Source organism: Triturus cristatus, chromosome 5_2 (genome assembly GCF_964204655.1).
Source record: "Triturus cristatus chromosome 5_2, aTriCri1.1, whole genome shotgun sequence".
NCBI classification, from domain to species: domain Eukaryota; kingdom Metazoa; phylum Chordata; class Amphibia; order Caudata; family Salamandridae; genus Triturus; species Triturus cristatus.
In genome coordinates, this window is record NC_140588.1 from 472806930 (window position 1) to 472833030 (window position 26101).

Consider the following 26101-nt stretch of genomic DNA (forward strand, 5'->3'; position numbering starts at 1 on the left):
TCCCACCCTAGTAGTCAACACAAACTAGGAGCAAGAACTCACCTTTGACAACAGCTCCTGAGCCAAAGAACTGGCAAAGAAAAGGGAGAACAATAAACAGTAAGAGATTCAGAGACATCAGAAGAGACAGAAATGATGTACATCTGTACATGGTCAAAGACATCAGAAGGTAAGGATTATCCCCACCCTTCAGAATGGTAGAAGGAAGAGACTTAGGCTAAAGAGAAAACCCTGTCTCTGAGTCTTGTTACTGCCTTGTGCTGAAGAAGGATAGAGGCCGCCGTCCTATTCTAGATCTTTGCCCTCTCAATGCCTTTCTGCGCAAGGACAAATTCAAAATGCTTATCATGGCCCAGGTTCTCTCTACTGTGGATCCTAGATCCTTGATCGTGGTTTTGAACCTGCTCAATGTTTATTTTCACTTCCCTGTCCTGCAGACCCACAGACACTACCTGCGGTTCATGGTGGGCCACAAACACTTTCAGTTTGCTCCCTTTCGGTGTCACCAGTGTCTCTTGGGTGTTCACAAAGGTGATGGTGGTGGTCCCTGCCCACCTTCGGAGGTCGAGAGTACCAGTCTTCCCCCTACCTCGAAGACTGGTTGTTGAAGACAGACTCTCCACCGTTAGTTGTGATCCACCTCCTGAAGACTGCAAGCCTCCATACATATTTGTGGTTCTCAATCAACCCGCCGAAGTCACACCTGACTCCTTCACAGACGCTCCCCTTCATTGGAGCCATCATGGATACAGGGTGCTTTCAAGCTGTTTGTCCAGATCAACAAGTCCAGGACACTCAGTTTTAATGTTTCAGCTTCTGTCATGGGCCTCAGTGAAGATGGCTCTGTTGATTTTGGGCCTGCTAGCCTTTGACATCCCACTCATTGACGATGCCAGGTGGCACATGCAAGCTTTGCAGTGGTATCAGAGGAGACTGCAAAAGACCTGCAGTGTTGCTGTCTTGACTGCAATTGGACCAGTATCAGATCCCTCTCCCTGCCCCACCCAGAGTTGGCATTGGTGACAGATACGCTGCAACTGTGTTGGGGAGGTCATCTAGGAGAACTGGGAATCAGAAGACTCTGGTCTGAAGGGAAGACCTGCATCCACATCAATTTCCTGGAGTTGTGGGCGATTCGCTTGGTGTTGAAGGTCTTCCCCCCCATACATCAAGGGACAGCTGGTACAGGTTCTGACAGAAACACCACTACCATGGGGTACTGCAACAAGCAAGGTGGTGTGGGATCCTGCGCCTGTGCCAGGAGGCTCTCCACTGGTAGAGCTGGCTGAATCATCAGGGAATCTTTGTAGTGGTGCACCACCTGGCAGTATCTTTAAAATAACAGGGAAGACCAACTCAGCTGGTGGCATCTAGTGTAGATCACAAATAGCTGTTACACTTGGAGGTGGCACTGGGCATCTTCCAACAATCGGCAGAACCCTGTCTTGATCTCTTCATCACTGCTGGGAACGCGTAGTGTCAGCACCTTTGCAAGCTGGAGGTCCCAAGAAGGCTGTTTCTCAGAGATGCATTCCAACTAGAGTGGAGCACGGAACTCCTGTATGCCTTACCGCTGCTACCTCTCCTGCCCCAAGCCCTGAAGAAGATCAGGAATGACCGAGCTGAAAGTCATTGTAGGGGCTCCGATTAAACCAGGAGAGTGTGGTGCCTGGGATTTCTGGGCTTGAGCATCTGTCCTCCGATCAGGCTGCAGCTTTGGGAGAAGGCCTTGTTGCAGTGGTTGGACAGAGCCTGCATTGGAGTCTGAGCAAAATGCACCTCCATGAATGATAATTAAGTGGCAAAAGTTGATCCCCTTTCATCTTCCTCCAATGTGGTTGAGTTTATCTAGGCAGCCAGGCGTCCTTCAGAGAATTCTGTGTATGCTGGACACTGGGACAATTTTGTGGCTTGGTGTAGCGCATATCAGTTGGATCTGTTGCAGGCACAGCTTTTGGATGTGTTGTTTTCTTTGTTTTTAGCCTGGCAAGGAATTGCTTCTGGCACAGTTAAAGTTTACCTGCCACCCTTTTTACATTTGGTGGACCAACCGTCCTTATTCAAATTATCAGTTGTGATGCTTTTTCTTAAAGGTTTACTACACATATTTGCTTCTAAGGCCTTTGTGATGCTACAGTGATACCTAAATATTCTGAAATTTTCAATGCGTACATTTGGACCAATGCACAGTTGTCCCTACTCCCCCATGACTCCTGTTTGTGATAATATCTGCACGATGGGAAAGTGAACTGTAGGCCCTTGGATGCAGCCTCCCTATACCACCTTTTTTCTGGACACACTGGTATTATGGACTCTAGCTGCTTTCCTACCACAGGTGGTGATGCCTGTTCATGTTGGGCAATCCATCACGCATCTTACTTTCTTTGCTCTGCCTCGTCCCTTGAAAGAAGAAGAGACACTCCACCGTTTGGAGCCCAAAAAGGTCAGTCAGTTTTTCATCAATCATACCAGAAAATATCGGGTGGATGATCAACTCTGTGTTGGATTCTCTGGGGATAAGGGCAAAGTGGTGCAGAAATGTATCACCTCTCGATGGATAGTCCTCTGCACTAAAGATCTGTTACACATTGGCTCAGAAGCCACCTCCAGAAGGCCTAAGGGCCCACTCCACCGGTGCCAAGGTTGCTACCACTGCATTGGCATAGATAGATAGACATTATACCCCCTCGGTCCTGCAGGGCTTTTAAGTTTGAGCTATTCCACAGACCCACCACTTTGGAAGGTACTGGTTTGGTATTTATTCACAAGGAGAGGAATCAGCAGTTAGAAGCATCCATGAGAAGAACAAATTACTTACCTTCTGGTGAATCTAGCCACAGATTCCTCACCACCCTCCCACGTCCCCATTCTGTGGTATGGTGTCTTCCATCTAAAAGTATCTCAATCTAGGACATGCATATTAGCTCATTCACTTTGCTGATGGGCTCCCTGTCTGAGGTTAGCAGAAGATTTCCTGAATGTAACTGAGGTCAGTGTGTTTGAGTGGTGCTTATATGCGTCTCCATTCGTCACTTCCGGAGCTGAATGATGTTGACGCAGTGTCTTATGCCACTATCTAACAGTATGTAGGAGCACTGCTTTGGATTTTCTGGATCCAGTCTCAAAAGTGAGGAACCTGTGCTTAGATAGAGAATCTACCAGAAAGAGCGTTACGTAAGGTAAGTAAATTGTTCTCTTATTATGGGCATTAGAGCCTCCCAGTTTATTTACTGAGTTGCTACCACACTCCTCTGCCTGCAGATTCATAGGTAATAAATTGTTCTGAAACCTGATAGGTCGTTCCCATCAGTGAGCCTTTCACAATTGCATAAGATTCACAAAAACTATTTGTCTAAAACGGTCTTTGAGTGATAAAAGCACCATCAATTAGATTTTACCCGGCGCACAGGACATGAAGCAACCCGTAAATGATGTTTCCATGGTCTCTACTTCCGGTAGAGTTATTTTCTGTAATTTGAACGTTTTTATATACGTTGTTAGGAGAATTGGAGGGCTCCCGCAGATTCAAAAGCCTGAAGAACTTGAAATGTAACTCTGATGGTCCATTTCAGTGCTTCAGAAAACAACACAATACATTTCCCAAGCCAGCTCCTAGAACCATAAACCCCCTGGCGTACATACCCCCCTCAGTTTGCCACCCGTGACTGGAGTCTTTCATACATATCTTGATTGCAGCTATAGAAGTGATGGCGGGTTTCGAAACCTCGAACACCACACTTCACCCACTTGAACCTCTCAGCTATAGGTTGAGAGTGCCCTTCCCTTCTGGGTGACAGGTGGTTTAAGTTCTGCTGGGCCCAGCAATGTCACCAAGGTCCGCAACTGGGAAAGCTGACAGGCGAGGCATAGTTTTTCCCGACACACCACTTCTCGTGATTTTGGTGTAACAGTCCTACGTCAGCACTGTTAGTACCGTTTAAGCCTTTGGTATGTTTCTCACTGCTGCCTTATCTCTTTCCCCTTCCATCTGGTACTACGCGACCTGCAGGACAATCTGAGCTCAACCTTTCTATGGAAGCGTAGAATTGCCCGGGACCCTCATGAATAGTGGCATCTGCTCCGGATAGCTCTAATTATCGTGTCTGTTAAAATGTGACATCTCGGGCATCGGAACTGTTTGGTGCTTACCCCTCCAAAATTCGAATGTTTTGGTATTTTCCCGGTACTTTTCCCTCAGCAAATTTCAGCAGCTATGAATTATTGACATTATTCTCGGGAAAAATGCATGGGTGCAGTGTTTGCTGCAGAATTCTCAATTCGGGCCGAAAATTTCAAGGGATTCTCGTAATAATGGTCGGGTCTCGTTTTTCTGCTCTCACAGAATAAACGAGCTTTTCTGCAGCATTACCAACCATCGCTTTATGGTGACAGGAAGTACGGTGGTATTAACGCAGATTGTGGGAGGGCTCAAAGCAGCACAGAACGTTTCCCAGGTACATACCTTTAGGAAGGCTACTTTCTGTAAGGCACCGTAGTATTCTGGTCGACATAGTCCTTGCTACTTTCATTTCATGAATGACTGGCGTGGCATTTATCGCATGAGAAAGGCATAACTAAATGCCTCTTTATACACCTTGCCAACCCCTTCCTTGCAAGACAATTCTTCTTTCCTTCAATCGGTGTTTTAGGTATTACAAAAAAGTGTGCCCTGACTAAGGGCGCAATTGTTTGAGATAATACAAATTGTTTAGTTTTGTAAATTATTCATAACACAGTGAGTATTTGTAAAGTAGCAGGAACTACCCTTAGTTGGGCATCTCAGATGTCAAGAATGGTTTAGTCTCCTCCCTCAGCGCCGCTGCTTCCTTCCTGATAATAGGCGGGGCAGTGCAGCACCCACTTCCTTCGAGGGTCAAATTGTCTCTGTCCTGCATGGAATTTGATGACTCTCACCGCCCTTAATTCAGGAAACAGAGCTTGTGTCTCAATTTAGAGGTGGGCTGATAGACCTTATGAGAGGTAGCAGGCAACATGTTTCCTCCACTGTTTGATGTTGGTGGAGACTGCATCCCTTTTCCCAGATTGGAGAAACCCCAGGAAATCCACCCTTTCCCCTCCCCTGTCCCCCGATCTCCAGGCTGATGTTTTCCAAAGGCTCAGCGAGCCTGAACAGACTTCCCTGTACACAGGAGTACGAACACTCTTCTCCGGGCAGCCTACCACGCATCGTACCATCATGTGGGCATAGAGACCTGTTATGGAGATGCAAGCAGATCCAAAAGGCTGAGGCCCTTCTGCCAGGCAAACCCAGCCTAGTGCCAGATTATGAACCAGAAGAAAGCAGTCTCAGCAAAAATGGCCACCAGCCTGCCCCCTTTCTCCTCTCCTATCTCTCTCCCTCTCTGTTTGCCTTTCCTCTATCTCTTTCTTCTATCTAAACATTCACTGTGTCACCTGCAGTTCACTTAGTGGAGTAGGAAAAGATGGCAGAGGAGCCAGCGGTGCCCCTCTGCCTTCAAAAGCAGGCTTCCTAACGCTCCAACCCACCGGGGAACTGCCCAGTAGAATAAATGGGCAGTCCGGCGCCATCCCCGCCTCACCTTGCAGAGGCCCTTGTCAAAATAAATCCGACCCTTGAGCCCAGATACTCAGTAGCCTGTGAATGTGTTATTTACTACTGAAAGATTTCCGGAGATGTGTCCAATTGCTTCTTAGGTATTGTCCTATAGAAAGAGTTGCTGTTCTGAGCCAAGGCGGTTTCAAATTCAAGTTGTGCAGTAAATCATTGGTTGCAGTGCTTCCGGTCCTTTTCGCGAAACGTCTCTTTGGTGAAGGTACAGTACAAAACTGATCACCTTTTGTTATCTAAAATCCACTTTATTCTCTTTAGACCAAAGATTTATTTTGCGCCCGATCCAAAGTCATGTCAGTTTGAAATATTCAAGCTTTTCCTGGGCACAGATAGTTCCAGGTGGAAGAAGTCGTGTAACATATGTGGACATAGGCCAAAAAGACACTTATTATAATGAATTCCCGAGAAGAGGCTCAGGCCAAGAGGAAAACAAATCTTCCTTTCTTCGATTTTGGCTTCAGTTGACTTTCTGATCAATACATTTTGAATGTATTAATGCATTACTTTTCCCGTACGGTCAGCATGTTTTTATTCTGACGAATTAATCCCTCTCACGTGCTGCAGCAACAATAAAACCTCTTTTCATTATGTTAGGCCAGAATTTTGAATTGGTTGACAGTTCTTCTGAATGCCATGTGCTTAACGAACAAGTGAATAACTCCTTCATCGGCCACCATCAACCCTCCAAAATTCACCTCACATATTGGAGCATTTTTGAGAAAGCATCTGGCGTTAGTTAGAGCCGCATAATACACAGCCATATGCACGCATGGGTTATGTGCCTGGATATATTTGCATTTCTCAGAGGCATAGCCTACATTTCTCTTTGTGTAACTTAGTTTGTGTTCAGTAACGCAAGGCATCACTCACATTTCTTGTCTCATACTTCTGCATCTTTTTCGAATGAACTGCACTAGTCAGGCCATGCATCAGATGTGACCTGTGCACCTAAGAGTTTGGTCCCATCTCCCCTGTGTGGTCTGAGATTGTAGATTCACAGACTGACTTTAAAACATCACCTCACTTTTAGGGGCCATTCCGAATAATGGCTCAAGCAATGACTTCCATACCTGCTACTGTGCCTGCCTGAAAGATTCAGCGTACTACCCTGCAGTGTTTTCATGTGAAGAGATGGTCATACCTTTATAGAAGCGTTCAAATAATGTTTAATGTCATCCTATAGAAAAGAGGCCCCCACATGGAGTACAGTTACATACTTCAGATCTTTTGTGAAGCACCCATCAAACCAATAGATGCGGAACTTGAAACACTTACATTTCTTGGCAGTTCTTTTATTACTGTGACGTGTTTAGGATAGTAGATGAAATGCAGACCTTTTTTCTTTGCGCTGTCTTTTACCTTTACTGTGTGGTCAGTCCCAGTTTTCAACTGAAGGTTGTCTCATTTTATACGAGAAAGTTTATATTTATAGACATTTATATCAGACAGTATAGTATCTCTCTCTGCTTTTTTCCATATATCTAATTTCTCCTTTAGGCGCTTTGCCTGAGTTTCTCTGCAATTTTGAAGAATTTAGCCATTAAAGATCACATTAGAAGATCCACACTGTATTGTGTTGCTGTTGGCCAAAGCATGCTTTTGAAGGTCTTTTTCCAGTGGTTATAGCCCAAAATGTCTAATCCACTTTATTACTTTATGAGATGAGAATGCTAAGGTGCCAGTCCATCAGAGAGTGCAGCATCCTTCATTAAAACTAAAAGCAGCAAGCAGTTGTGGTCTGTTAGGCCAGGACATGATAGCTACAGAAAAGCCAACACTCCAGCATTTCAATGAAAGACCAGTTTAGGGATGTTCATGTTGCATCTTGAACGAAATTGACACCCAGATCTTGTACACAGCAAGCAGATGCAGTTTAAGGAAACATTGATATTGGATTCACCAGACTCTCTAGATTTGCAGTTCGTGTGCACGCACACTAAGGAAAATAATAGCACTGAAATATTTTGCCTATGCGCAAGTTTAATTGGTGACTTCAACACAGAAATGATACGACAGGATCCTCACGTGTCACTGATGTGCATTGAGAAAAGCACAAGCCTCACAGCATCCAAGGTGTTCTCAAATGTACAAAGGTATCTACTGTAGAAATTAGAAAGTCACAAGAATAATGAAGATTTGCAGCAGAAACTGGTGCCATAGTAGTATATTTCTGTCAGCTATTGAGCTTATTAGAGTACAGCCCCTTGGTAGAACGTCTCATGCCATTTTAAAACACTGATCCAGAGTCACAGCTGAAATGGGAACTACTGGTATTCTGCTGCTCCTGTGAATCTGCTGAGCTTTGAGAAGATTCAGCTACTAACATTAGGGCAATCTCCTGGCTCCAGGAATCTGAGTTTGACTCCTTCGTCACATGTTTAACCCATAGTGGCTCTGCTAAGCCTTTCATTTTCCTCCGGTTGATATTAAGAGTACTATTGAGATGGCTAACAATAAACTTCTGTTGGGTAGTGCTAAGGAACCTCTTGGGGTAAACATGCAGTTTACAAAATATGCATCTAATGTTATGTATCGTTATGTTGTTGTGGGTTAATACATAAAGGACGAGTGGTTCCAGGGGCACAGTAGTGCATAAAGATATTGGCACTCTAAATAGTACAAAGCGGCTCTCTTTAGGAAGGCTCTTTTAAATGAAGAAATTCAGAAAACCTTTAATATAGACGCCCTAATAAGGAGGCGTGAAGTACGTCCGTTGGAAATGGCTTACCATCGTAACATATATCTCAAGTAAGATAAAACTTAACATTGGAATAAAAGAGTGGTTGCAGGCAGTGTTTTTCATAGTCTAATTGCTCTGAGCACTCTCTCTGTAGTTCACAAAGTGAAGCATGGCCAATGGGAAATCTGTTGCATAGTCAATAACAGAAGGTGTTAGGACCTTGTTTCACAAAGCGCCCTTGATCATGGCGCCATTTTCTGTCCTTTTCAGCAGGCCATTAATGTGGATGTTATGAAAACACAGTGTGTTCCATCCTTTACATCTCACTTTCGCCTCTCAACTTCAGTAGCACTGTCTGCACATTTTCTCATTTTGCCACAGATACTGGTGAGTTGAATGGCGATATTATCCCTTTTCGTGAGTGCCTTATTACCAGCTTGAATGGATGACAAGCCGTCCGTCAGGCTGCATTTGGTTACGTGGTGAACGTCACTCTGGCTATCGAATAACTCAGTGAGAAGTAATGGCTTCTTGCTTCACATTGCTATCAGTATCCATGATTCTTATGGTAGATTTCTACAGAGCCAGAACTGCTTTGCATTTATATTTTCCCTTGCTGTAACTGTAGTAAGCAATGACTATGAATCATGCAGTGTCAGTCCACACAGATTGTGGCTACTGCTTCATACAGTAACACTGTGGCAGCTGGCAAGTGGTGGTGTGTTCTTGTACCTCCTAGACACAATGCACTCTCTCTTCTCATCTTGAATCAAGGGGTAGCTATTGCACCTGATGAGGCCAGAGCCCAGGGGGGATATTTACAATATCCAATAAGTAATGTTACTGCGGGGTGGTGGATTTGGCAGTGTGGTAAATAGCTGTCTTCTGAGTTTTACAGGGAAAAAGGAGGCATACTATGTAGAATTGATGTTTACAGCATCAATTTTCGTGTTTTACCTTTTTTTCTAGACTTTTTCCTCTGATAGATTTTCCCAGGTCTTTCATAGCAAAAATCTGCCTGGAAACAATTGCTGAGATGCAGTAATTACCATTGTGGTAAACACCCCACCCTGAGCTAAACATGTCATGAGGTGTTTTTTCACATAACTCAGAAGTCAGATCCCTGAGCAAACTCCTGTTTGCTTTGGTATTGAAACTTACCCCTTAACCACCTAAGTGCTAAATGGAGCCCAATTGCATAATCTCAAAAATGCACACTGTGGCAGTAAGTGAAAGGTGGCTTGTGTAGGTGCAAATAATCTTGAGTTTCAAAAACCACCCTTTGAGATAAGGACAGCATAATGTTTAAAGCCTAAATAGAGCTAAATATGGTTGTACCTATTCAGAGGTGTTCACTGTCTCGCCCAGTGGTAGTAGTTACTGTTTAACAGCAACAACAGTTGAACCAAGTCGAAGTTTCAAGTGTTATCACTACCTGATGCTTCCACAGAGAGCCACCAGCACCCCAGTCTAATGGCACTTTGAAGAATTGGAGTTATAACTCAGCTGGGTCCCTGCTTTCTGAAAAGTAACAACTGCATAAAAGACTAAGTAGACCAAGGGTGACATCAGGCCACAGCAGTTGCGTTGATCCCAGTGGAAGTTGGACCCATGTGACAGCACCGGGTGCCTCTGACATCTGTGGATGTTACCAGTTGCCAGGTACTGCAATTTACTGGTCTCACTTCATTCAGTCATTTTAATTTGTCGGGACAGGTCAGAAGGGCAGGAGGAAAGATCCAATACTCTTGCAGCTGTGTTACAAAGCTCTTTGTGACATGTCGTCTACGTAGCTGCGTCTAAAAGTCTAGTTTAGGTACACAGTTTGTGATCGGCTTTCAAAGCATCTGGGTTAGATCTTGCAGCCCCCTCACATCCATCTTTCAGTAAGCAAGAACATAAGCACACTTGAGCCAACATCTTTACCATTGTGGCAAGTGGAAGTCTAGGTCTCCAGGCATGCCGCCAACAGGTGGGCAGAAGCAAGGTCGAGTGGTAATCTTTTATCTGCCATAGATGGCTCACTGTAAAAATCAGTGACCCCCAAGCCACTGCTCATTTTTTGAGTTCACATGCTCATTTGAAATCCTCAGTGGTGCCCGATGGACGGTGGAAGTGCTACATGGAGAGAAAGCCCAAAACATCTATTTACTACCTTGGGCATAGTACAGAATTGCTTGACAGAGCAGTAAAAAAAGATGGTGGGTTTTTGGGAGAGTTTGAGTGCATTCCAATGCCCACAATCCAATAACCTGAGAAGGTGGCCACCAGACTTCCCTTCGGGGAGGGGAGAAGGACGTTATATGGATTTGGGTTTCGATCTGCCGGTATGATACTTTGGCACAATAAGGTATCCACTACCCAGGAGTATATTTGAAGGCTGATGTCTTATCATGTACACCCTGCTTTCTGGAACCCGAGTTGTTTTTTTCGTAAGACCCTCACCCACTCTATTAGTGGCATGCTTCATCATCAGGTCTTATCCCGGTCCCTAGAAACCAGGATGGGCTCAACCTTGTTCCAGTGAGCGCTTCTGATATTGTTACAGCTGCGGTCTTTGAAAAGAATAAAAATACCTTGAACAACCATCTTTCAGGTATATCTCAAAGCCAATGTGGCAGGAAGATGGAGATTTAAGTTCGCTTTTACCCTCCTAGTGTGGTGACATGTTTCAGCACTCATTCTTATGTCTTCTTGGGTCCAGGGCTTTCGCCAGGACAAGTGAGTTGCCCCGGGGTCTACTTCATGTCTACCTGTCTACTCAAAAGGGGAAAACAACATGCAGCACATAAATATACACTTGTAGTGTTTACTCACCCAATTTTAGAGGAAATTTATCTTGACTCCCTATTTGTGGACCGTATAATGCAACATGAGAGGAGAAGGGGGACATGCTCATGTAGTCACTCAGTTGTCAAGAGTGCCATGTCCCCAAATGACCTACTGGAACCCCATTCTCCTGCCGGCTGCCAACTTTTCTGGATGCAGGTGTTTCATAGACTAGAGAGGGAACTGCAGGCATCCTTGGCAAGAACACGTAGACTAGAGATTCTAGACTCACATCCCTCACAGCAACAAATTAGTGATAAATACATACAGTGGACACTTGTGGCATCTGTGCTACTGCTACCTAGAGAATAGTTTGCAGTAGCTGGAACCAAGATATGAGAGACATATAGGAGTTATATCTCTGCACCACCTAACTGTGAGGGTTTCTGGTTATCAGATCAAATCTAAAATGAAAGCACATGTGGGGAAGGACTAAAGAAATTCTGTGCCAATCTGAGAACAGGGAGCTGTTGTAAAATTAGAAGAAGCAGTATGTTAGACGAAAGAAGAACACATTATGACAAGAGCTGTAAATGAATTGTGGTTATTTGATGTAATAAAAGAATAATAATCCGAAAAGCATCAGGCATGGCCTTTACTGGACATGTTCCTCTCGTGTTGTGGTTATCTATAGCTGAGAATCCACCGTCCACGCAAACATTTTAACAAACATCAGTGTGTGGACGTCGATACTCTGCTTTGTTGAACAATTTTTTAATACATTTTCTATTATGAAAATAGCACTCTACCTCAGCAGTCCTCATTCTTTGGATGAATAGTCAGTGGCCCCCCTCAAAGGAGGTGGAGGTCAGCTGAAATATTTCAGTTACAGGGATATACAAATGGCATTCACTCAAAATGATCTGTTCCTGAACACATAAGCAGTACCTACCTATTCTACGCACCTGCCTGGATTCTTAATTCAGACATCTGCCCAGCTGTTAGCAGTTTTCGGGTTACTGTTCTTTGGTGGCACCTCTCAAGCGCAGCAAGTGTTGTTTTACCTGTTCCATGCCTTCTTTCATACGGCGTGGGATTAATTGAGGTGGACTGGCCATCAGAAATATAGGGTCCAAAGAGGTAAACTTATGAGTACGTTTTATGTATTACCAACCGCATAGGAGTAGGTGACCTGTGTGAGAAAAGTACCCAAGTGACAGCGACAATATATTCTGTGCAGGACATTCATTTGCAGTGGATCGATTTTAATGTTGCTTTAAACATTCCATTTAGTGAAGTGATAAAAGTATGAATGACCCTGCAGTATTCCAATTTATTGTATGGCACTGTGCATTTTGAATGTGGAGGCAATGCTCAATAAATTGTTTTTCCACTCTTTCTTTTATTAAGGCCCTCGAGATCTGCATCCAAAGAAATTTCGTGGAAGAGACTGTATTTCTTTTGAGTAAGTAGCATTTAGCTGGTTTAAATACAGTTGCCCCATGCACGATCCCATTAAGTTGTGGGGATAAGCGCTGTTCAAGGTCTTACCTAAGCATACTTGTGGCATAGTTTTTGTATCATGTCTGTACTGACTTGTTTTGTTTGTTTTGATCGGCCTAACACTTTAGGGATTGGTATATTAGAGAAAATGAACAACACATTTGTTAAATCATGTTCTCACACAGCAGAGGAAGAGCTTGTTTTGGGAAACTGTTCCTTCTAAAGGTGGATGCATTATTGCGGACTTGCCACCAACTACTTCAAAATTCCCAAGCTTTTGTCCACACCTTAATAACATCTTACACTTTCACTAGCATTCCTGTCAAAATGTATGTCTCGTCAAAGATTTTATGATAGTTGGCATCCATTGGGGTTGTACACTATGGTGAAGCCATCAGCACTTTTGGTAACCATGGCTGATGCTGTAGCCCTTCATTGGATGTCCTTTTTTTCAGTACACATTTACTCTGTCTCCGAATTGTACTAATTTTCAGTTTCTTTATTTTTCAAATCAGTATTCTTCTACTTGTGAAAATGTGGGTCAGGCATGTGCTTCAATGGTCACAGTCCCTTCACGCTGCTTTACCATTATCTTCTCCTATCGCAAGGGTCTTAACCTGACTCCCTCCATGTTGAATTTTATTAGACTTTCAGGCCCCAATTCACTGAGATTTCATTGTGAACTTACTCTTGTAGTACTTCTATCTTTCTCCTGAGTTCCTCTGGTAGACCAGAAGTACTTCATCTATTTGCTGAACCTATTCAGCACTCCGCATAAACCTTTTATGGTGGTCGGGGCAGACAATTCTAAAGGCCCTAGGAGAGCAGTGCATTATTCCTTCTTCTTCCTCTTCTCCAGGCACCACTTCCTAACCTATTTAGGTCACTATCCAGTTGATATATGTGCCCATTAAAGTGTCAAATTTAACATTTTACCTTACTGGCTTTCGGTCAGTGGGTCCTTAAGGTTGTTAAAATTGTCTGTGCACCTTCCTTTCTGGACACCCCTCTTCATATTCTCCCAGATGAAACTTTTATGTTGGCCGATGCCAGTATCTTCTCCAAGGAAGGTGTTCATGTTGCTCACCAAGGGTGCGATCCGAATTGTGAGTGAGGTGAAATGGAGAATTGATTGTTATTTTATGTCCCAGTCTCTACAAAGACAGTGGTTTGATACTGATTCTAAACCCCAGGGTGCTAAACTCATCCTTCAAGGAGGCACATTTCTAAATGATGCCCCTTGTATAGGTTCTAGGTGGCCCTGGAGCATTACGACTGGATGGTGTGCCTAGACCTGCAGGACATGTACTTTCATATGACAGTCTTTCAATACCACAGACAATAGCAGTGGGATTAAGCTACTTCCAGTTCGCTGTCCTGCTGTTCTCAGGTCTTCATGAAGTCAATTTGGTGACCACTGTCCATCTTCATCCACCTTTGCTTGTTGTGGATACACATATTTCTGATAGAGAGACTTCCAACCCCAAATTCCTTACCTTAGAATATTCCCCAGGCGTCAGACTGGATTCAGAAAATCTTGAGCAGTACCTCTGCATGCCAGTAGGTGGCGCCGATTGGCTCCAGAAATGCATCGCCTGCATCAGAACTGACGTGCGCAGTGCCTGTATAGACACCTGCCCAGTACTCTGACATTAGTTTCTTTCTTTCTGTGCCAACAACACAGATCTGGCGTGAACTACCTTTAATATTTTGTCTGCTCTTTTGTAAGCATTTACTCCCAGTGTGCTAGGGACATGTCTCCCAATTAACCCACAGGGTTTAAGCCATGTGAGGAGTGTCACAGACAGATGTCGGTCTCTGACCCTCACGTAGTTTGCCTCTAGTGCCTGAGATTGGGTCACAACCTCTAGGCCTGCGCTGATTGCAAGTCCATGCACCCAAACGCAATTCGTGAGCGGGCGATGAAGTGCCTGGCATAGTGGCAGAAGAAGGCACTGCACCCTTCCCAAGGAAGATCTCGAGCACTTTCTCAGAGCCAATCTCATGAACGATTGTCATTCCGATCCAGGTCGTCATCAAAGTTGGGTAAGTCCACAAAATATAAGAAGAAGTTGAAATGTTCTTTGATTTCTCCGAGCAAGCCTCTAGGTCCTGCTTCCACACTCCACCCACGGAATAGGTGGCAGGATCTGCTCCATGCTTTCCTGAGTTTCCCAGACTTGGAGCAACTCCTGCCCAACCTTAAAGAGTTTTGCGACACCATACATTCTATTTTTGGGCCAACTGCTCCCTGTGGCATGCCCTTGTGCCCCACTGAGGCAAGAGGTGCCCCTGCTGGGTTACCATTGGTGGGTTCCCCCTCAAAGCCACCTGGGCCCCCTGGATCTGTTCCCCAATCTGGACCAATGCTGACATCAGCCCTGTTGGTCCCAGTCTACCCACCGTCGTCCCCAAAGCAGACCAAAGAAGGCCTTATTCTCCTGTCTGAGATGACGACACTCAACGTCAACCAGAGTGCTGCCCGGTCCACATTTCCTACCTCTGAACAGGCCTCTATTCTCTGACGAGGAGATGATGAAGAGGGCTATGGCCTCCTTGAGGACAACTCCCATCAAGAGGAAAAGTACGGGGAGTAGGGTGATGCCAGTGCCTTGGACAACTCTCCAGACCAGTCCTGATTGCTCCTTCGAGTCCTGCCATGGATGATCCTTTGTGGTAGTGATGCACTGAGTGGCATAGGTCCTTGACCAACTGCTACCTTACATTGAGGACAATACCAATGTCCTGGCAGAGGTATTTCAACTGGGAGGTCAGCTCTGCAGAGGTCCTGCACCCCTTTAATGAGATCCTCACCAACATTCTCCTGAGGGGCTGAGCCAAACCTAGCATGGGACTCCTGTGCACAGTATAATTGCCTGCTGCCCCACTCCTGGAGACCCAGCCTTCATTTCCCTCACCCGAGAGCCTGATGGTGCAGGCCTAAACAACCAAGGTCAACCAAGGTCAACCCAAGCACATTCCCTACCACACCACCATATAGGGAATCCAGGAGTCTGGATACCTTCAGGAAGAGGATTTTCCCTTCCACTAGCCTGGCTTTGCTGTTGGTGAACACCACATACCTCTTGGGCCGCTACACCCACACGTTGCGGAGCTCTGTTGCACAGCTGCTAACCTAAGAGGGCTGAGCTATACTGAACCAAGTATTGCTTGAAGGCTAGGACGCGGCAAAGTTCACCATTCAGTGCGGTTTGGACACCACTGACTCACTGGGAAGGCCCCCGGCCTCTACAATGGCACTGCAGTATCTTGCCTGGATAAGATTCACTGGGTTCTCAGGAGATATCCAATCATCATTGGTAGACATATTTTATTATGGTTCCCACCTATTCAGCGACAAAGTTGACACAGCGCTCGAGTGTTTTAAATAGCACTGGGTCGCCACCGGATATCTTGGCCTTTCCTTGGGTTCCTGGCACCAATAACAGTCTTTTCACCACTTCCATGGCAGTGATTCCCATGGCACCCACAGTACCACCTGTACCCCTGAAGTTTCCCAGCACTTTTTTGGCCGTGGACGTAGATCCCAGAGAGGATGTGGAACCCCCACCCAGCGCACCATCCAGTCCCCCGTCACTCCGGCTTCCACAGCCCCCAAAAACTCTTTGATGGGTGTTAGACTTGGCATCTTTTGGCGTGTTTCCCCTGTCTTTTGGCTTTCTAAACTCCTGGGTTTGACTCTGTTTTTATTGGTTTAGTGTCTCTGTGCACTTTCTCACTGCTGTTCAGTGTTAAAGTGCAAGTGCTCCTGTTGTACATTGTTATTATAGATTGATGTTTCCATAATATGACATATTTGACTTACTGGTAAGTGTGCCAGGGCCTGTAAATCAAATGCTACTAGTGGGCCTGCAGCACTGATTGTGCCACCCAAAGGAGTAGCCCTGAAATGGTATCTCAGACATCCCACTTGCCAGGCCCTAATCTTCCATTTTCTTACATATAAGTCACCCCTAAGGTAGGCCCAAGGTACCCCTGTGGGCAGGGTGCTGTGTATGTTAGAGGTAGGCCATGTACTGGTGTGTGTGATATGTCCTGATAGTGAATTACAGTGCATTTCGTTTTCCACTATGGAAAGGGTATCTGTCCCATAGGCTAGAATGGGAGTTTTACTTATAACATCTAATAAGCATAACTTACCATTGGGACAAGATAGAGGAAATGGAGTTTAGTATTCCTGGACTCAGAATGTAAAAATGCAGCTTTTAGTAAAGATGATTATTAGGTTCTTTGTTTGGAAATACCACTTTTAGAATGTAGGTATTTTCTTGCTTAGCCATCCTGTGTGCCTCTGCTGGGTTTGTGGATTGACTGTATTGCTTTGGAGTGACAGGGGCTGGGGATGTGTATTCTCTCTAGACAGCCACAGGGGGGGTCGAGGTGTGTCCTACCTTTCCTGGATGAGTCAGGGCTGGGCTTAATAGACCTCGGCTGCATTTAGAGTAGTGGGAGGAGATTTCCTTGCACCTGGATGGGCCTGGTCTGCCTTGGGCAATACTGTCTCCACCTCCTGCCGGGAAGCTGGGCCAGAGAGGACAGAACTGGTTTGGACTAAGCACAGCCACACTCTGCCTGAGAGAACAAAGGAATTCTGAGTATAAGTATTGGGGCCCAGATCCCAGAACATTAATACTTGCTGGAATCAAGGAACCTGCCAAGAAGAAGAGCTGGAAGATCTGCCAGGAGGAGTACTTCCCCTTTGCTTTGTTGTTGCTTTGGTGGGTTGGCCTGCAGTTGCTGCTTCTGCCTTGGGCAGTGAAAGGATTCGACTGAACTTTCTTTACTTGTGCTGAGTATCTCCAAGGGCTGGAAGTAGAGCTTGCCTCCTGTACTGAAGTCTCGGGGACTGCAAAGACTTCACTAACCTCTGGGTACCGCTTCTGGAAGCGTTGTTTCAGTTGCCACAGAGAAGGGAAGGGCACCTCTGCATCTCGCACCGCATCCCTGGTCTCACCGAGGATGACGAGTGACGCCATCGAGCCACTGCTTGCACCGAGACCTGTGGGCACCGCCCTCCGCACTGCCTGACTTCACTTCGCCACCCTGGTCTCACCGATGCCGTTGCTGCCTTCGACATTCATGACCGCATCGTGGCTGGGGGCACCGCTTGTAAGTTTCACGATGCACCACCTCCTCCCACACCACAGTCTGGGCCGACTGATGCCAGCTTCTGTTCACCTGCTCTGTCGCATGCACCGTGACCTGCCAGCACCACAACGAGCACGACCTTACACTGCATCGTAGAGATGGTCTCACCGACGCCGCTGGATGACCGTCATCGAGCTGTTGCCTGCACTGCGCCTTGAGGGCACCGCACACTGCACTGCTTCACTTCACATCGCAACCACAACGGTTGCCACAACAGGCTCGCACCAACGTGTCAGCCACAACGCAAAAGGTACTGTTTACGAGTCTGTCGCCACCCCGACCGACGCGGTCAGACGGAGCTCTTGGATTCTGTTGTTTTCAGTATCGCAATAGCCCCGGCCGGAGCTACCAACTCAGAAGAACTGTGGTTTGAGATATTTCTGCAATTTTAAAGGATATTTTGCACAGTATATATTTTTAAGTACTGTATGTTGGCCTCTAATCGTTTTGGTCTTATTTTGAATATATAAAAAATATTGGATATTTTTCTAAACTGGTGTGGTGTCCTTTTGTAGTGTTTTCACTGTATTACTCTTGGTGACTCCCTTAGCCCAACTAGAATGCAGAGTCCCTACTTGGACAAAGGTGCCAACCATTGCCCACCAGGCCCTCTTCCAACTGAAAAATGACGCTAATTGTTCGAACTTCGAACCCATGTCAGAAATCGAAGTCTTCAATATAATTGCAAGCTTAAAGCCTACTTCCCACACTATGGACCCCCTCCCATCCACAACAGTAAAAAAACTCAACCATATCATTGCCCCTTTCTGGACAAAAATCATCAACTCCTCTCTCACATCAGGTTGTGTCCCAGACTCCCATCAGCTAGGACAAATCACACCTATACTCAAGAAACCAGGGGCCGACCCCAACGAGCTCAACAACCTCAGACCTAGCTCCAACCTTTCGTTCCTAGCTAAAACACTGGAGAAGTGCGTTCTCCAACAACTCAACAAACATATTGATGACTTCAACCTCCTCAACACCTTTCAATCGGGTTTCAGGAAAGGTTGTCGCACCGAAACAGCGATGCTCAATATTGCAGACGATATCCACAGACCCTTAGCTGAAGGTGAAGCCTGTCTCCTCATCCTTATTGACTTATCAGCGGCATTCAACACAATAAACCATCTAGCGTTACTTGAGACTCTGAAGAGGCACTCTGGCATTAATGGCACAGTACTAGAATGGTTCACTTCCTTCAGCACCGTTCGCAACAGATTAAAATCAACTCCTGCCTCTCTGTACCAACACAAGTCAAACTTGGAGTCCTGGAAGGATCGATCCTGTCACCAGCCATCTTCAATCGCTTCATGGAACCCCTGGCAATTATTCTGAAACAAGCAGGGGTTCAATACCACCTATATGCAGATGACACTCAAATATACTACAAAATCAAATCACCCAGTGACGTCCAACACCTCAATGTCACGCTAACCAGGATCCAAACCTTGTTTAACGCAAACTACTTAAAACTGAACCCGGACAAAACAGAATTAATACTGTTCTCTCCGAAAAGTAACCACCGACCAATTCAAGACTGGCTCAAGGAGTTTGATGCTCTAAACTGCTCCCTCATTCTATCCGACTCGGTAAAGTCACTAGGCATTACCCTGGATAAGAACTTGTCAATGAATGACCACATCAAGAACTCTGCAAAAGGTGCGCTTTACTCTCCTAAACACCTCAAGAAATGTAAACCTTTAATTCCCCAGGATGATCTCAAGACAATAGTACAATCCCTAGTCCTTTCTAAACTGGGCTATGGGAACACCATCCTAACAGGGTCACCAAAAGCTCACCTAGCCCCAATAAGGTCAGTCCTTAACATGGCAGCTCGACTCATAACTGGTGTAAAAAGATTTGAACACATCACACCAACCCTCGACGCACTCAACTGGCTTCCCATGGAAGGTAGATGTATTTACAAACTGGCCTGCATCACACACAAGGCACTTCACGCCCAATCCCCCAAATACCTAAACAGCAAACTAGTAAAAGCAGGAAAATCCAGAACTCTGAGAAGCACCAACTTACTTCTTCTCATCCCTCTGAAACTGAAAAGGAAAACGACCCAGTGCCGATCCTTCTCTGGTAACATACCCAGGATGTGGAACGCACTCCCTATTGACCTCAGATGCAACCCCTCCTTCTCTTGCTTCAAAAAGGACCTGAAACTCCTTCTCCTCAACCAATACTTTACCGACCAAGTCAACCAACCTAGGCATCAATAACCTAATGGACTCCCCCCTCACTTTGACCTTCAAGGACTGGGGTTATCTGACTGTTTCAACCCCCTGCGTCTTTCTCCCCTCACTGGATACATAAGTATTATGTCTTAGCTTATATCTTTATGCATCCTCATGTCCTACGATGTTATGCAATTCTTCTTTTCTTTTGTGTATGTAAAGCACTCTGATACCCACGGGTCTAGCTATTGCTATATAAAACTTTATAAATAAATAAGTAAATTGCCAACTACAGACCCCCATTTCTTACAATGGATCATCAGCATAGCACACCTAACCCGTTTGTGGCAGTATCAGGCACCACCTGCCTCAATGGCAGGCAGTTACCTCTGACAAGTGGGTGTTCCAAATTGTACAGTGGGGTTATGGCCTTCCCTTTCTGTAATCCCCACTGCCCTCACTACCATCCCCAGCCCAGCTGACAGAGGACCATCTCTCCTTATTCCATCAGGAAGTGCAGGCTCTGCTAGCCAAAGGTGCCATTGAGAAAGTGCCAGCATCAGAAGTAGGGCTTGGTTGCTATTCCTGCTACTTTTCTGGTATTGAAAGAGGATGGAGGCCTCCTCCTTATTCTCACCCTCTCAACGCCTTTCTGAAAAAAGAACATTTGATGATGCTTACCTTGGCTCAGGTCCTGTCTGCCTTCTACCTCGGAGTCAGGATGGTTGCCTTGGAAGTCCAGGATACGTGTTTTCGTATTCTCGTCCTGCGGGCCAACAGGTGTTACCTGCGGTTCACGGTGGGTCAGAGCATTCTCGGTTTTCTGTGCTCCCCTTTGGAATCACCAGTGCCCCTCAGGTGTTCACAAAAGTGATGGTGGGGGTTGTGGCTCATCTGCGGGAGGTCAGGGGTTCCAGTCTTTCTCTATCTCAATGAGTGGCTGTTGAAGGCAGGCTCGCCGCAGACAGTTGTCACCCACCTCCGGACTACGGCAAATCTCCTGCATTCGCTGTGGTTCACTATCAACATGCCTAGGTTACACTTGACTCCTTCTCAGACTCTCCCTCTCATTGGAGTGGTACAGTTGAGCACCTGTCTTCCGGAGCGGCGAGTCCAGAATGTTCAGATCCTGATGTTTGAGATGTTTGAGTCTCAGTCCTGGATATAGGTGAGACTGACTTTGAGTCTCCTGTGACTGATGGCCTCCTGTTTCTTGCTGCTGAAGTATGCCTCTTGGCATATGCAGACGCTGTAGTGGGATCTCAAGTCCCAGTGGGCTCTTTCTGACCTGGTCCAGAGTTTGGAGGAGACTGCAAAAGATCTGCAGTGGTGGTTGTCGGACTGCGATTGGGTCAATGGCAGATCCCTCTGCCTTCCCTCTCCAGAGTTAACGGTGGTGACAGGCGCATCATTACTAAGTTAGGGTGGCCGTCTGGGGGGGTGGAGGCAGAGGACTCTGGTCTCCAGTGGAGAAGATGCTCCACATCAATCTTCTTGAGCTGCGGGCATTTCGCTTGGCATTAAAGGCCTTCCTGACATTCATCAAGGGAAGGCTGGATCAGGTGTTACTGACAACAATACCACCATGTGGTACCACAACAAGCAAGATGGACCCTGTTCCAGGAGGCTCTGTGCCTCTGGTACCGGCTGGAGCGGCAAGACATTTTCCTGGTTGTGCAGGACCTGGCGCGCTCTGTAAATTGTAGGGCAGACAAATTCAGCCGTCGATGCCTCACGGATTATGAATGGCATCTGCATCCGGAGGTCACGCAAGGTCTTTTCTGCAAATGGAGAGTTACTTGGCTAGATCTGTTCGCCACCACTGAGAACATGCACTGTCTATGCTTCTGCCCATTGGAGTTTCCAAAGCAGTTCTTACTCTGAAATGCTTTCCTCTTAAACTGGAACTGGGGACTCAGCCGATACCACTCCAACCCGACTTTTCAAGAAGATCAGGACCAACTGGGCCAAGTCATCGTAGTGGCTGTGGACTTGGCAAGGAGAGTCTGGAATCCAGAATTCCTGAGTATGAACATCTTTCCTCTGAACAGACTGCCCCTTGAGGAGGAGTTGTTGTTGCAGCAACAATGCAGGGCTCTGCACCCGAACCTGCACACGCTTCACCTTCACGCATGGGGATTGAACAGCGAAAATTGAATGCTTTTGATTTCTCCCTGAGATCTGTAATGTTATCTTGGCAGTCAGGTGCTCCTCAAGAGAAACTGTATACAACTACTGTTGGGACAAGTTTATGACTTGGAGTTTCTCCCCCAGGGTTGATTCACTTTCTGTCTCCTTCAGAAGTCTTGTTACTTGTTCTGTCGCTAGCCCTGAAAGGCCTTGGTTTAGGCACCATTAAAGGTTATCTTTCTGCAGTCTCTGGTTGTTTGCTCTTTCTCCCCTTTCAAGTCCATGCACAGCTTTTTTCTGTAGCTCCTTTCATTCAAAACAGCATTCTTGGTGGCCATTACATCGGCCAGGAAGGACAGCGAGCTTCAGGCTCTTTCCATTGACCCACCATTCACCAGCTTTTACCCGGACAAACTTGTTATTCGGACTCGTGCATCCTTTCTGTGAAAAATTGTCCCTCTTTTTCACATTTGTCAAAGCATCACGCTGCTGAAATTTTTCCCTCTACCTCATCCTTATAAGAAAGGTGAGGTTACATCATCTGGACCCAAAAAGACCCCCTTCCTTTTACATCAATCGCACCAAAGAACACCGGGTGAATGATCAGCTATTCATTGGATTTGCTGGAGAGAAAAAAGGCAAGGCGGTGCAGAAAGGGACCAACTCTTGATGGATTGTAGTCTGCGTCAAAATCTGCTACATACTGGGTACCTGGGCCAAGGCCGCTACTACTGTGTTAGCGCTCAGGGACATCAGTCCTGTCCTGGACATCAGTCACACTGCCCCATGGGCGTCTTTTCACATGTTAAAGAATCACTACTGCTTGGACAGTTTGGTTCGTTAGGACGAGCATTTTGCCTGTTTATCCTCCAGGACTTCCTGGTTTGAGCCATTTGATGACCCACCTCCGCGAGGTATTGCTGGGGTATGCATTCTAAGGTGAGGAATCTGTGGTTGGAAGTCTCTAGCAGCAGAACAAGTTACTTACCTTCGGTAACTCTTTTTCTGGTAGAGACTCCATCTAACTGCAGATTCCTTGCGACCATCCCATCCTCCCCGCAATGTGATATAGGATCTTCTCCCTAAAGTCTGTTAAATTTCTGCGCAGTGGTCACATATTGTTGAGTTATGGTTCCACATTTTTGGGGCAGAAATATTCCTGAAATTAAATGGTGTTGGCATCCCGGGGTTGCTCCTGTATAGGCACAGTGTACGTCACTTCCGACTCAGATGATGTGTACGCAGAGCCAATCGGCGTGCATTGGTGCCTCTCAAGATGTTCCAGATCCAGTCTAACACCTCGGCAATATTCTAAGGTGAGTAATATGTGGTTAGATAGAGCTCTACCAGTAGAAGTGTTACCGAAAGTAAGGAATGTGTTCTTCTGTAACTTGACAACTGGCTGTTGAATGTGGACTGCCTTACCTAATTTCAAACCACCTGCAAACCATATATTCATTGTTGACCACCCACGGGATTTCCATCAATGAGTCAAAATCTCATCTTCAACTTTTGCAGAGGCTGCCCTTTATTGTAGGAACTCCATTTAAAAAAATATATTTTTACCTAAGTTTCATAGTTGCAGGGGCATCAATGTTCTATATTAGTACTGCTTTATTTAACAAATGGTGTAATTTACTAAGACCATAATAGATTTAATCTTGGGATTTTGGATTGAAAGCTTCTACTAAATGCACGATCTCCCACTAACATGAGTTTCTAATTATGGGTAAGGTATTTGGTGATGCCTGCCCAAATTTGTGTATTATTTGAGCACTCTATCAGGCTTCGTTGCTGTATGCTTCTTGGTATTGTACTTGTAAACACCTCAAGCAAATTTAAAAAAATCAAAAAAGTCGTACAGTATGCAGTAAAATGGACCCACCAGACTGAGTGGTCCTCATTTATGTTGGAGAGGTTCATGACAGTGCTGTTGATTTAGCTTCACCAGCTATAAGACTGTGATGCCGCAGTGTTCATATGATGATGAAATGATTCCGTATAACGTGTGCTGAGAATGGTCTTTGTAGGTGTGACAGAACAGATGGTGTGTGCGTTTATGTATGTGTGTGGTGATATCATTGAATAGTGAGTGCTGTTGGATGTCCAATGAAATCCAACTATTGGATACACAAGGTGTGTGGGTGGATGTAGTATGACATGTCAATAGTGTAATGTGGTTCTGCTTTGCCTCATCATTACATCATATGTACAAGTTCTATAATACTTGCAAGCCCTTGGCTGGCTGTAGAATGTTCTGGGACTTGAACGAGATCGTCATGAGGATGAGGTTCTTCAAGGCGTTATAAAGGTTATCTGTGCTGGTTGGTGACATAAGGAACAAGGAGGTGCATGCTGTAATGCATGCTGTAATGACTTTTGGTGTGTGAGGGTCCAGTTATCCTCTAGTGAGAGCATGTTGTGGAGAGGTCATAGGCTAGTTGCTCCAGTTACATTACGCAAGGAGCTGCTGGACCCTGCACACAAATCCCATTTAGCCATTTCTAAAACTAAGGAGAGATTACGCTCCACTTACTGGTGGACTGGCATGGATCTCCAGGTCGAACGTTTGGTGAGTGAATGTGTACAATGCTCGCTGAGTGAAAAGAGCATGAAAACTAGAACTTAGCCCATAGTAGCTAGGACACGCCCAAGTGGTCCGTGGAAGGACATTGCTTTGGACATTCTGGGTCCTGTACATGGTGATGGCCATGACACTTATGTCATTGTTGTGATGGATCTTTTCTCCAGGTGTCCTGAAATCAGTTTCTCTAGGGGTGTGGACACAAAAACTGTAATTAACTTCCTTAAAGTGTTATTCACAAGAGAAGAGTTGCCAGAAACACTGCTGGCTGACAATGGCATACAGCTTGTCTCTAAGGAGACGGAGAATTTTCTCCTGTGGTGTGGGGTTCTTCATAAAAGATGTGCCCTTTATCATCCCGAGTCCAATGGAGCTGTGGAACGATATGGTGTTCAAATGGCCTGTCTAGTTTCCCAGGCCATGCATGTATTTGAACTGCCATCAGAGGGTTTTATATGTTTTTTCAGTTTTGAAAACACTTAGTTATTGCTGCCTATTATTTTGCAGTGTTGGGACGCGTGAGTTATTGTCCCCTACAGTGGTTGTTTATCAGGGATCTGCTGGTTGCCTCCTTTTCATGCAGTATTATAGTGTGAAATGTACCAGAGCATTTCCCAGTTTAATCTGACAGGGACTATTAAATTGGTGGACAGAAAACGGTTGCACAGCGGTTATAACAACCTATGAGTGGCTGTTATTAGCATTGTATGTGAAGCTAAGAACGCAGCACGTTGTTAGTATGTCCTCGAAGTAGCCACCTCAAGATGTTTAAACCGTGTTCGGTCCTTATGCATTTATAATATTTTCTGCTGCACCATAACCGTTTATCATTTAAGGGTATAGATTTCCCGGTTCCTGGCTCAGATTTTAATATATGGTCTGTATCTGCAGTGTGCAGCGATCATATGCCCTGATTGTTTTTCTAAATGAATAATTTGAAAGAGATTCAAATCTTTGTGTCAGAAATTGATGTAAGCTTTGTCCTAGAAAGCTTCACATATTTTGCCACAGATTTGGATTTGATTCATCAGAAATACATTCCGTTAATTGCAAAATGTATTGCACCATTTTAATATTGATTTGATCGGTCCACTTTGTTCTGTATTCTTTCCTGTGTCTGTATTCTCTCCGCAGCCTTTACTAATCCCTAATGGCCACATGATCTTTTCCTCTTGATTTGAGGCAGTGCTGTTCTTGAAAAGTCATTCCTTAGAAATGTTCATCTTATTTGCATTCATTTGCATCCAACAGACTGACATGCCACAGGTTCATAAGCAATACTGTGTGTCTCATATTGAACATGTTTAATGTTGCTGTTTAAACTAGCCGTTGTTAATTATTGTTTTGTGTGAATTTTGGGTGCAAACTGTGTATACCGTTTGATGTTAAGTTATGTGAGACAGCTGACAAAGAAAATGTATTTGTGATGGATACTTCTAACCAAAGATTCCTCACTTTACAATAATCCCCAGGCGCTCGACTGG

General features: G+C 45.4%; 1 protein-coding gene across 1 annotated transcript in view; it reads left to right on the forward strand.

The window, feature by feature from the left end:
- The window catches only part of VPS41 (VPS41 subunit of HOPS complex), an 828363-nt gene that overhangs the window by 652286 nt on the left and 149976 nt on the right, over positions 1–26101 (forward strand). Inside the window, exon 23 of the mRNA XM_085607440.1 lies at positions 12453–12507. Within this exon, the coding sequence (XP_085463566.1) occupies positions 12453–12507 (55 nt within the window). The remainder of the gene's footprint in view (positions 1–12452; positions 12508–26101) is intronic.